This window comes from Pelophylax lessonae (assembly GCF_965119305.1).
Source record: "Pelophylax lessonae genome assembly, chromosome: 4".
Taxonomy (NCBI): domain Eukaryota; kingdom Metazoa; phylum Chordata; class Amphibia; order Anura; family Ranidae; genus Pelophylax; species Pelophylax lessonae.
In genome coordinates, this window is record NC_138771.1 from 576,737,138 (window position 1) to 576,750,684 (window position 13,547).

A 13,547-nucleotide genomic window follows, 5' to 3' on the forward strand; every position below is an offset into this window, starting at 1 on the left:
ATGGCCCAAAATTGATTATGTCGATTTTGTGGCCGGAACTCCGCTTTAAAGAGAAAAAAATTAATTTAAACAACTATAATACCAGGCTGCAACCTAACAAAACTGAAAAAAGAGAAGGGGGTCTGAATACTTTATGAATGCACTGTATATAGGAATCTTTACGATTTATTTTCTATAGTTACACAGTTTTGTCATCCCAGAACAACTATGCATGGCAGGTGCACAAGCCACATCCCTCCCTACTGTTTTTGAGTCAAGCTATTTTTTCTATATATTGGTATATTATATTTTTCATATTTTTTGTTATGATATTTTGCCATTATAGGTTAATCTTACATATTTCTTTTGTATCCATTTAGAAAGCTTTGATTTTTGCCTCCATTCACCTGAAAAAGTGGTTGAGGAACTGCAAAAACGTTTGGATTCCCTCACAGTTCTTGGTCATAATAGCTTACACTGTGAAACAGAGGAGGCTTGGTTATATTTTGGAGCTAATTTGCGTTTGTTGGGTGCCTTGATTCTATGTAGGACACAATGAAATCTCAAATCATGCAGGAAATGTAGGTGTGAAACGTACTACTGCCCAGAGTTAGAAACTTTGCCACAGTTGCAAGTCCTGAATAATGACCCAAAACACAGCTAAATGCACCCAAGAATGGCCAAAACAAACCACTGGGCTAATCTAAAGGGGCCTTCTATGAGCCCTGATCTGAATTCTATTAAACATCTATGGAAGGAGCTAAAACTTTCAACACCCCATTTAAATCTGAGCAGTTTGCTCAAGATAAATGGACCAAACTATATGTTGGAGGTACATCAGTCTCATTGGGAATTACATAAATCGCCTGTTTGCAGTAATTCCCTTTATAGGCTGTAAAACAAAATATTAGGTTAAGGGCAATATTCATTATATATTATTCAATATTTAAATATTGGGTGTCCGTGCAAGATTCACTTGTTTTAACATTTAAAATATTCTACTGAAATTGAAATGCAAAGTCCAATTTTTATTAAACATGGATTAAACGATGATGAATGCCAACTGATTTTGTCATTTTCAACTTATTTTAGGGAAAACTGTGGGTTCTTCTTTCTTCGTGAAGGGTACTAACAAGTTTGCGAGCAGCTGTATATGAGATTGCTGAACATCCCATTCCAAGACCATGTGCAAAAAATTAAGCATATAGCCAGGTAGGCTCCCTCAAGAAAAATTAGCATAAAAGAACATTTAGACAATTGCACAATTCTAACTTTGTGGTAACAGTTTGGGGAACTTCCTTTACTGTTCCAGCATGACTGTGCACAAAGCCAGGTCCATAAAGGCTTGGTTTGATGAGTTTAATATGGAGGAAATGGAACTGACTACACATAGCCCCAACCTCAATCCTATTCAACACCTCTGGGATGAAATGAAATGCCAATTGCAAGCCAGGTTTTCTCATCCAAACCTTTTATGGCAGAATGGCACAAATTTTAACAGACTCTTCAGGCCAATTCATGGTGACTTGCGCTAAAATGCATGTACGTTTCCATCCATTTTAGTCGTGTTTTAACGTGCACTGACGTCTTGGCCCTTCAAGATCTTGGGGAATGCTACCCCAAAAGACTGTTATAGGCTCAAAGAATGTTTATAAGGGGTAATACTTGTTTTGGAATAGGATACCCAACAATCATATACATATAGGTGAAATAGTTAAGTGTCCACAAACATCGGGCCCTATATTGTATCGCAGAGAACACATAAAATCCATCTATTAATGTTATCTACCCCCCACGAGAGTGAGAACTCTATTCCTCTCTCTTTTATCTACACTAGTAAGCAAGTCTTGTAGATATTTGGACATTACTTATGGTATTTAAAAAAAAAAAAAAAAAACATTAAAATGAGAAAAAAAAAAAAAAAAGGCAGTTTGCCGTTGACGGTCAGCCCACTCTTGCTTGGTGCCCTTCCAGCTCATTTGCAGATAAGCACTGTTCAATCAATTGGATGACCACACACCAGCCATTTAAGAATTTCATCTTTATTCACCAATAAAGCAATAGACAAGAGATGCATGGAGGCACTTGACGCGTTTCGCACACACTTAATAATGGAGTGTGACTATAATTAAAGGCCTTGCATGAAATGTGTCAAATGTCCCCATTGACCGATTGTGTATTGCTTTTATGAATGAAGAAAGATAGAATACAGAAATAGCTGGTGTGCAGTCATCCGATTCTTTTGAACAATAAAATTTAAACTATTACTTGTTTTAGTTGTTTTATGGATTACCTTTATACTCTAACTCAGCACGAATTAAGCAGGCCATACACGATGCGAATTTCGTCCGAAAATCATATTTGCCAGTGAATTTGAACGATTTTCGTATCGTTAGTCTGGTATGTGCAACATGCGATTTTCGTACGACAGCAAAAATTCACATATCCAACATGTTGGGTTTTTCTGAGAAAATTGTCCAAATTTCGTATTATTAGTGGTTGAGTCCTGCGATTCCACAGAACAGCACACAACTGTGCATGATTCAGAAAAGATCGATCCGGAAGGAAAATAAAAAGAACACGAACGAGTGTTCGTCAGAAAAAACGTAATACATCAAATATTATAGGTTACAGCAAACTCTGCTGAGAGGCTGTGACAAATTGTTGTTCTGTTCGCAAATGCCGCGACCCGATTTTTAACTGTAGGGGGAGTGCCCAGTGGAGGTGTGGTTTAAAGGTCAAGACAACATTGCATGACTTCCTATACTGGCAGAAGAAACTAGTGTTTAGTCGTACGATTTTCGGATCACATTGATGGTACACTCGATGATGTACACGAGTGCCGCTTGCGTTTATCGCACGATAAATCATACGAAATTCGAAACATCTATGGCCTGCTTTACTCTACTTTTCTAAAATCAGTAACATTTACTGTACAAGTAATTAGACAGAACATCAAACAGATAAAAATGCAAAAGTAAAAAAAATGACTTTCCAGAAAATGTTAGAGCAATTTGTCAAAATGTGTACCTTTTGAAAATACCCTAGTGTCTCCTTTACTTGGCATTGAAAGGCACACCATTATTTAACATTACCTGTTAAATAATCAGCAAAGGAAAACTGAAGGATCTAAACCTGGATTGTTCAATAAAATGAATGACACTGAAGCTGAATTACTGTGACCGCCTAAATAAAAGGTGGAGCTCACTTGAGCAGGCTCTGTTCTAAGAAAAGAGGAAAGGTACGACAGAGGATAAGGTGAATAGGAGGAAAATAAAGAAGCCATTAATATGCACCTGTAAGGGCTCAGACACAACTGCTGATAGACAGGTCTAGGCACAAAAGTCTATTAGGTCACAAAAACAAAACAGCACAAGCTACACAATGTTAAAAAACTGTCCTTTAACTAAACATGCTACTTAAAGTGGAAGTAAAGCCTCCTATGGTTTTCAAGCAAGGAAGCTGCCATCTTGGCCTTTGGTCTTCAACTGCCATGTGCTGCATATGTGATCAGTTATGATACCAGCCATTGGATGGTTTGACAGTTTGGTTGAGAGCACAACCAATGGGAGTGTTACATTTCCGGCATTTTTCAAACTGTTAAATTAATGGGTTTACTTCCTCTTTAAGACACCCACTGCTACCTCTCTTGTGAGATTGCCATCACTTGACTATGGAGGCCTTAATTTCTTGATCCAGGGCCTAAGCCCTACCAACCACCCCCTTGGTCTACCGAGTGTGCCTTGTCGGACAATAAGACATCCTCTTCCTTCACAGGGGATCAGTAGGTGAGCAAGGTTTATGCTCAAGGACAGGAAGAGCAGGTGGAGGAGCCACTTAAGAAAATACAGTGGGGTCAGGTTCCTATAACCAGTGTTAAGTGGGATCAAGATCCTCCTACCAATTCAGAGTGGGTTGAGGATTCTCCTTGCAATTCACAGTGGGAGCATAATCCCCCTACTAATATACAATGAGGCCAGGGTCCTTCTAACAATATACTTTGGGGGCCAAGATCCTCCAACCATTATTCTGAGGGGTGAGGATCCTCCTATCAATATACAGAGAGGTCAGGATCCTCCAACCAATATACAGATGGGGTCAGGATCCTCAAGCCAATATACAGATGGGGTCAGGATCCTCAAGCCAATATACAGGGGGGTTTGGGACAGTGCTTGACCAGCTAAAAAAGTTAGGAGCCAGTTTGTGAGCGTGTGCGCAGCGATATGTTACATGTGTATCGCAATCTATGTTTTCATGTGTAGGAGCCCCAACAATTGTGTTTACGTTTGTACGTGTGCGTATGTGGGGGCAGGGCCTGGAACTTTTCTGGGGGGGGGGGGCGGATTTTATGTGCTTGGGTGTAACTTTAATTTTTAACAATTAACTTTTTTTTCTTTTATCAAAAAGGAGACCAAAAAAGTCCTCTGTGAAGATTTTTTTGGTAACAGGTTCTCTTTAATGAGACACGTAAGGTCTAAAGGACCCTGCATGTCTCTCCTGTACTCCACTGAATGTAATGCAGTACAGATCGCACTGCATTACATTCTTTCACTGCCATGCTGGCCAGGGAAACTGCCAATGGGGACCCAAAAGTGACGTTGTACATGTCGCTTCCGGGTCAGGAACAAGATTGGGAGGAGAATGGACATGTGTCCGCTCTCCTCTATCACGTGGTGCCCACTATCCTGGTCCAGAGCCTGCAGATGGGCAAGGAGAGTCCGGGATACATAGCGTGGGGCACTTTACCCGCAGGTGTGGAAGCAATCAGGTGGCAGTGGATCCAGAGCTAAATGTAGGAAAAAACGACCTGTCCAGCACCTGGAACTGCATGTCTCAGGCGTCCGGCGATACAAATTGTGCATCCTTGCAACAGTGAATGGGCTGACAAAACCCCAGGCACCAGGATTCAATTTCAAGTTGCCATGTTGAGCTCGAATTTGTCAAGCCCTTGATAGGATCATCCTTCCAATATACAGAGGAGTCAGGATCCTCCAACCAATATAGTCAGGATCCTTCAACCAATATACAGAGGAGGTCAGGATCCTTCAACCAATATACAGAGGAGGTCAGGATCCCCTATATATATATATATATATATACCAATCAACCATAACTTTATGACCATTGACAGGTAAAGTGTATAACTTTGATTATCTTGTAACAATAGCATCTGAAAGCGAGTGTGATATTATAGGCAGCAAGTGAACGGGCAAGTAAGGATTCAAGCGACTTTGACAAGGGCCGAATTGTAATGACTAGACGAATATCTCCAAAACTGCAGCTCTTGTGGGATGTTTGCACTCTGCAGTGTTCGGGGCCCATCAAAATTGGTCCAAGAATAGAAAACTAGTGAAATGGCAACAGGCTCATGGGTCTCCAAGACTCACTGATGCACGTAGGGAGCAAAGGCGAATCTGTGTAGTCCGATCCAATAGAATCGCTATTATAGCTCAGATTTCTGAAAAACATAATGCTGGTTCCAATAGAAAGGTGTCAGAACACACAGTGCATTGTGCTTTGTTGTGATTGGGGCCTCAAAGCCGCCGACCGGTCACAGTGTCCATAGCTAGAAGCACCTACATCGGCCACTTGAGCATCAGAACCGGACCACAGGGCAATGGAGGGAGGTGGCCTGGTCTGATGAATTCAAGAATGGTTTGAGGAACACAAGTTTGAGGTGTTGCCTCCAAATTCTCCAGATCTCAATCCAATTAAGCATCTATGGGATGTGCAAGAAAGACCAGTCTGATTCATGGAGGCCCCTCCTCACAACTTACAAGACTTGAAGGATCTGCTACTGAGGGTTTGGTGCCAGATACCACAGTATACCCTTCTGAGGTCAAGTGGAGTCTATGCCTCCATAGGGTTTGGTGGGTGATCGTAAAGTTATATCTGATTGGTATATAGAGGGGTCAGGATCCTCCTCCCAATTTACAGAGGGGTTGGGAGTCTCCTCCCAATATGGAGAGGGCGTTAGGATCCTCCTCCCAATAAAAAGAGTATCGGGACTCTCCTCCCAATATACAAAAGGTGTCGGGATCCTCCTCCCAATATACAGAGGGGGGTCGGGATCCTCCTCCCCATATACAGAGGGGGTCGGGTCCTCCTCCTCCCCATATACAGAGGGAGCCGGGATCCTCCTCCTCCCCATATACAGAGGGAGTCGGGATCCTCCTCCTCCCCATATACAGAGGGGGTCGGGAACCTCCTCCTCCCCATATACAGAGGGGGTCGGGAACCTCCTCCTCCCCATATACAGAGGGGGTCGGGAACCTCCTCCTCCCCATATACAGAGGGGGTCGGGATCCTCCTCCTCCCCATATACAGAGGGGGTCGGGATCCTCCTCCTCCCCATATACAGAGGGGGTCGGGATCCTCCTCCCAATATACAGAGGGAGTCGGGATCCTCCTCCCCATATACAGAGGGGGTCGGGATCCTCCTCCTCCCCATATACAGAGGGGGTCGGGATCCTCCTCCTCCCCATATACAGAGGGGGTCGGGATCCTCCTCCTCCCCATATACAGAGGGGGTCGGGATCCTCCTCCTCCCCATATACAGAGGGGGTCGGGATCCTCCTCCCAATATACAGAGGGAGTCGGGATCCTCCTCCCAATATACAGAGGTGGTCAGGATCCTCCTCCCAATATATAGAGGTGGCCGGGATCCTCATTACTATACAGGGGGGGGGGGTGCGTTAGGATCCTTAGTTATATACAGAGGGTATTCAGGCTCCTCGTGAATTTACAGAAGGGGGGCAGGATCCTCATTAATATACAGAGGGTGGCAGGATCCTCATTGATATAAAGGGGGGGGGGGCAGGCTCCTCAATAATAAACGGGGGGGGGGTCAGGATCTTCATTAATATACAGAGGAGGGGGGGGGGGGTCAGAATCCTCAATATACAGAGGGGTGGGGATCAGGATCCTCAATAATATACAAATGGGTGGGGGTCAGAATCCTCTTTAACATACGGGGGGGGGGATCCTCATTAAAATAGAGGGGTGGGGGTCAGGATCCTCATTTTACAGGGGGGTCAGGATCCTCAATATACAGAGAGGTGGGGGTCGGGATCCCTATTAATAAACAGGGGGTGGGGACAGAAGGATCCTCAGTATACGGGGTGGGGGGGGGGGGTCAGGATCCTCTTTAATATACAGGAGGGAGGTCCGGAATTGGATTCTCATTAACATACAAATTGGGGGGGGGGGGGTCAAGATCCTCAATAATATACAGAGAGGTGGGGGTCAAGATCCACATTAATATACAGGGGGGGTGGTCAGAATCCTCATTAATATACGGGGGGGGGGGTCCAGATCCTCAGTATACAGATGGGGGGGGTCAGGGTCCTCAATATTATACAGGAGGTGGGAGATGATCCTCAATAATATACAAGAGGGGGGGGGGGGTCAGGTTCCTCATTTACAGGGTAGGGGGTGTCAGGTTCCTCGTATACAGGGTGAGGGGGGGGGGGGTGTTAGGATCCTCACATACAGGGTGGGGGTGTCAGGATCCTCACATACAGGGTGGGGGTGGAGCAGGATCCTCCTACAATACACAGCATGGAAATCCAAGCACAGTGACAACCAGGTGACACAAAAGAGCTACATAGAGCACATGTGACAACAATGGAGCAGCCTGTGGCCCTCATTCTGTTTGGTTAGAACGTTCAGCATGCCCTGCCCTCCATGACACATACAATGGGGCCCCCGCCGTACATACACAGAACTCCCCAGACACACACAGACTGTGGCTGGCAGGACATGCTGCTCTTGCACCCCCTCCCCCCTGTGTGCATGCAAACCCGTCTCCCCGGCCCCGCACCGTTTCCAGATCCACCTCTTCTATTCCCCGCCATCCCGACACTCCGCTCTACCCTGCGACCAGAAGACATTAGCCCCGCCCACCAAGAGGCGCTATTACTCCTCCCTTCCCTTTTAGAGCTACCATTGGCTGCACCGCCTGTCATCTATATAATCGACGAGTTATTGGTTAAAACGTGATCAGATGGGCTTCTTCTTTTCCGGGGTTCTACCACATTTCAATGGCACGTGACTCGGCGTAATGTGACGTTATTATTAATGCTGTGGGCTGTAGAGGGCGCTGTGGGAGTATGGATGCGTATGGATCACCTGAGTGAGGAGAAAAGAAGGGGCTCAGGTCGGGTGGTTGTCAGGGCCAAAGAAACGTAAACATTTTGGGTGAATTTGTTCAATACTTACACATTTTCCCCTCAGGCATCCCTTTTGGGGTCTTTGAGACCTCATTCATACTTGTGCTTTGCGCTAATGTGCTTTTTCTGGCACAAAACCCTATTCAAATAAATAAGCTTTCCTAGTGTTCCAGAAGAATCTTCCGCCCTTCCCCGGGGCCTTGGGCTTGACATGGCTTTGTGCATTTGTCGTGCAACAAAAGGTATTTCTTAGCTGTATGTAGGGCGCCGTTAACAATTAGCGTCCACTCACACTTTGGCGTTCCCAGAAATGTGTGAAAAATGCACTAAATGTGCATCTCATGTGCAGCGCCATTCGTTCTTACTGGCACCCAAACCCGGGTAGCCACAAAATGCACAAGGCTCGTTGCAAAATAAAGAGGTACATGAGCCATTTTGCAAATATTTTTTGCGTAGGGCAGTCTATTCAAATGAATGGGGTGCCCAGTGCTGTTACACACCAAAAAAAGGCATGTCCCTCACGTGTGAAAGGGGCCTTAATGGCACCGCAAGCACGACGTGCGCTATTCTCAAGATTTTCAAGCGTTTCCGGAATGCGCAGATGTTAATGCATTCACACCAGTGGCAGCTGGTGAAGTTTTAAGATGGGGGGGCGCAAGACCCCGCCCTTCCATTTTGACCCCTCCCATTTCTTAGAAGCACCACCCCTTATAGACTCCACCCATTTTGTCCCCTGTATTTTGCTTGCGTGAACCAATTCTCCCAATATATCACATATTAAGGGGTCCATCAGTGCTAGTATTTCCCATAATAGGGAACAGGGGCCCTATTATGGGATATACTGTGAGAGACACCCTATTATGGGATACATGGACTGAGAGTGGCACAAACCCCACAGTACAAACCCCTCAAGCACAAACAACTCAAGCACAAACCCCACAGTACAGGCCCTCTAGCACAAACCCCACAGTACATGCCCCCTTCAATATAGTGACCAGTATAAATGCCCCCTTTCAATGTAGTGACCAGCATACATGTCCCCAATGCAGAGCTATGCGTGCGTGCCTCCAATGCAGTGACCACCAGCATACATGTCCCCAATGCAGAGCTATGCGTGCGTGCCTCCAGTGCAGCCAGTATACATGTCCCCCAATGCAGAGCTGTGCGTGCCTCTAGTGCAGCCAGTATACATGTCCCCCAATGCAGAGCTATGCGTGCGTGCCTCCAGTGACCACCAGTATACATGCCCCCCAATGCAGAGCTATGCGTGCGTGCCTCCAGTGCAGCCAGTATACATGTCCCCCAATGCAGAGCTATGCGTGCGTGCCTCCAGTATACATGTCCCCAATGCAGAGCTATGCGTGCATGCTTCCAGTGACCACCAGTATACATGTACTCCAATGCAGAGCTATGCGTGCGTGCCTCCAGTGCAGCCAGTATACATGTACCCCAATGCAGAGCTATGCGTGCGTGCCTCCAGTGCAGCCAGTATACATGTACCCCAATGCAGAGCTATGCGTGCGTGCCTCCAGTGACCACCAGTATACATGTACCCCAATGCAGAGCTATGCGTGCATGCCTCCAGTGACCACCAGTATACATGTACCCCAATGCAGAGCTATGCGTGCGTGCCTCCAGTGCAGCCAGTATACATGTACCCCAATGCAGAGCTATGCGTGCGTGCCTCCAGTGACCACCAGTATACATGTACCCCAATGCCGAGCTATGCGTGCGTGCCTCCAGTGACCACCAGTATACATGTACCCCAATGCAGAGCTATGCGTGCATGCCTCCAGTGACCACCAGTATACATGTACCCCAATGCAGAGCTATGCGTGCGTGCCTCCAGTGACCACCAGTATACATGTACCCCAACGCAGAGCTATGCGTGTGTGCCTCCAGTGACCACCATTATACATGTACCCCAATGCAGAGCTATGCGTGCGTGCCTCCAGTGCAGCCAGTATACATGTACCCCAATGCAGAGCTATGCGTGCGTGCCTCCAGTGACCACCAGTATACATGTACCCCAATGCAGAGCTATGCGTGCGTGCCTCCAGTGACCACCAGTATACATGTACCCCAATGCAGAGCTATGCGTGCGTGCCTCCAGTGACCACCAGTATACATGTACCCCAATGCAGAGGTATGCGTGCGTGCCTCCAGTATACATGTCCCCAATGCAGAGCTATGCGTGCGTGCTTCCAGTGACCACCAGTATACATGTACCCCGATGCAGAGCTATGCGTGCGTGCCTCCAGTGCAGCCAGTATACATGTACCCCAATGCAGAGCTATGCGTGCGTGCCTCCAGTGCAGCCAGTATACATGTACCCCAATGCAGAGCTATGCGTGCGTGCCTCCAGTGCAGCCAGTATACATGTACCCCAATGCAGAGCTATGCGTGCGTGCCTCCAGTGACCACCAGTATACATGTACCCCAATGCAGAGCTATGCGTGCGTGCCTCCAGTGACCACCAGTATACATGTACCCCAATGCAGAGCTATGCGTGCGTGCCTCCAGTGACCACCAGTATACATGTACTCAATGCAGAGCTATACGTGCGTGCCTCCAGTGACCACCAGTATACATGTACCCCAATGCAGAGCTATGCGTGCGTCCCTCCAGTGCAGCCAGTATACATGTACCCCAATGCAGAGCTATGCGTGCGTGCCTCCAGTGACCACCAGTATACATGTACCCCAATGCAGAACTATGCGTGCGTGCCTCCAGTGCAGCCAGTATACATGTACCCCAATGCAGAGCTATGCGTGCGTGCCTCCAGTGACCACCAGTATACATGTATCCCAATGCAGAGCTATGCGTGCGTGCCTCCAGTGACCACCAGTATACATGTACCCCAATGCAGAGCTATGCGTGCGTGCCTCCAGTGACCACCAGTATACATGTACCCCAATGCAGAGCTATGCGTGCGTGCCTCCAGTGACCACCAGTATACATGTACCCCAATGCAGAGCTATGCGTGTGTGCCTCCAGTGCAGCCAGTATACATGTACCCCAATGCAGAGCTATGCGTGCGTGCCTCCAGTATACATGTACCCCAATGCAGAGCTATGCGTGCGTGCCTCCAGTGACCACCAGTATACATGTACCCCAATGCAGAGCTATGTGTACGTGCCTCCAGTGACCACCAGTATACATGTACCCCAATGCAGAGCTATGCGTGCGTGCCTCCAGTGCAGCCAGTATACATGTACCCCAATGGAGAGCTATGCGTGCGTGCCTCCAGTGACCACCAGTATACATGTACCCCAATGCAGAGCTATGCGTGCGTGCCTCCAGTGACCACCAGTATACATGTACCCCAATGCAGAGCTATGCGTGCGTGCCTCCAGTGACCACCAGTATACATGTACCCCAATGCAGAGCTATGCGTGCGTGCCTCCAGTGCAGCCAGTATACATGTACCCCAATGCAGAGCTATGCGTGCGTGCCTCCAGTGACCACCAGTATACATGTACCCCAATGCAGAGCAATGCTTGCGTGCCCGACTGAGAGCAGTGCACTTACCTGTGAGTCACGGCGGCTTCTCCCTCTCCTCTTCTTCGTTCAGCGGCGGGAAGGTGAGCGGCGCTTCTCCCTCTCGGCCTCTTCTGCGGCGGGTGACCGGTGCCGGCTTCTTCTCAGGACTCCTCTTGGGCGGGGGGAAGCTGACCGGGCGGTGACGGTGAGTGACTGATGCACGCACCGGCACCGCCCCCATTGCGACGTCAGCGGCGTCGCAATCGGATGTCCTGGATGATGATTGGTCCAGCTGGAGCCTGGACCAATCACAGCCAGGATATCAGGAAAGTGGGGGTGACCAATCGCAATGACTTGCGCCCAGGTTACGCCCCCAGAAGGCAGCCAATCGGCGCCTCTTCTGGGACGTAAACCCCACCCCCCCCATAGCCAACAGTGCCACCGCATATGCCTGCGAACCCAATTTTTTTTTCCCCAACTTTATTTGTTCTTTTTGTAATTTTTCTTTTTTTTAGGGGCAGGGGGGCGGCGCCCTGGCGCCCCCTATGCACGGGCCGCCACTGATTCACACCTGAACGTAGCGTCTGTCAGCATTTCTCCAACATTTTTATGCACAATATTTCTATACAGCGTTTCTAAACTTTCGCTTTTTTTTTTTTTTATTAGCCAATAAAGAAAACTATCATTTGTTGCTCGGTTTTTTTTTTTGCTTTTTTAGCTTTTATTTTCTTTTTTATTAATATTCGTTTATTATTATTTTCTTTTTTGTTCAGGTAAGGGGTTATAGTTAGGATTAGGTTATGGTTAATATTAGGGGGTTGGGGTTAGGATTCGGGGTTAATATTTAATTATTGTTTTATTATTTAATTATTATTATTATTTTTTTTAAGGATTATGGTGTTTATGCTACTTAAAAATAAAATAAATAAATGTAAAAATAAATACACAAATAAAAATAATCATAAATAAATGGATACTATGTAATAAAAAATAAAAATCAATAACCCCAACCTTAACCCCTAAGCCTTAAAAAAGAAAAATAATAATATTAAACACCTTAACCCTAAGGCCTCTTTCACACGGGGGTTCCGTATGTCCGTATATCACCCCATCCAATTGCGGGTGATATACGGACATAATGCATGTCAATGGGATTGCGGATGTCAGCGGACGACCATCCGCTGACATCCGATTTGCGTCCTTTCAGTTCTGTTCCGTTTTTTGGAAGGGAACAGAATCCTATTTTTCTTCCGTTTAAAAAAGGTAAAGGACGCAAAATCGGATGTCAGCGGTGTCATCCACTGACATCCGCAATCCCATAGACATACATTATGTCCGTATATCATCCGCAAACGGATGGGATGATATGCAGACATACGGACCGGATGACACAAATGTCATCCGTGTCTGTAAAAAAAAAAAGTGCCGGAGCGGATCGCAATACGGTCCGCTCCGTGTGAAAGAGGCATAACACAAAATATATAAATACATTATTATTATTATCAATATTAATGAATTATTATGAATAATAATAAATTATTATTTTATTTTTTGTTTGGGTGTTTATTCATTATTATTAATAATATTATAATATTATTATTAATAATATATTTAATCGGTTTTGGGTTAATTATTATTTACCTATTATTACATAGTATCAATTTAGTTTATCATTTATGATTATTTTTAGCTATTTGTGTATTTTTTTTTTTTTTACATTTGATTATTCCTATAGTATTACTATTTTTTAAAAAAAATTTTTTTAATTTGAGCAGAAAATCCTGCAAAAACGTGCAACAGTACACGTGAAAACGTACAAATTGCGCGTTTCCATTCATTTCTAGGGGACAAGCAAATCTGCCCAATTTGAGCTACAAATAAAACTCCAGAAATTTTTTGAGCTTCAGGCGTTTG

The 13,547-nt window shown here is 45.9% G+C and overlaps 1 protein-coding gene across 1 annotated transcript in view; it reads right to left on the reverse strand.

Moving 5' to 3' along the window:
* Positions 1-7,849, reverse strand: part of AKAP8L (A-kinase anchoring protein 8 like) — a gene marked incomplete at its 3' end in the record, with an annotated part of 80,829 nt that extends 72,980 nt beyond the window's left edge. Inside the window, exon 1 of the mRNA XM_082256657.1 lies at positions 7,802-7,849. Within this exon, the coding sequence (XP_082112783.1) occupies positions 7,802-7,835 (34 nt within the window). The 5' untranslated portion in view covers positions 7,836-7,849. The remainder of the gene's footprint in view (positions 1-7,801) is intronic.
* Between the last annotated feature and the right edge of the window lie 5,698 nt (positions 7,850-13,547).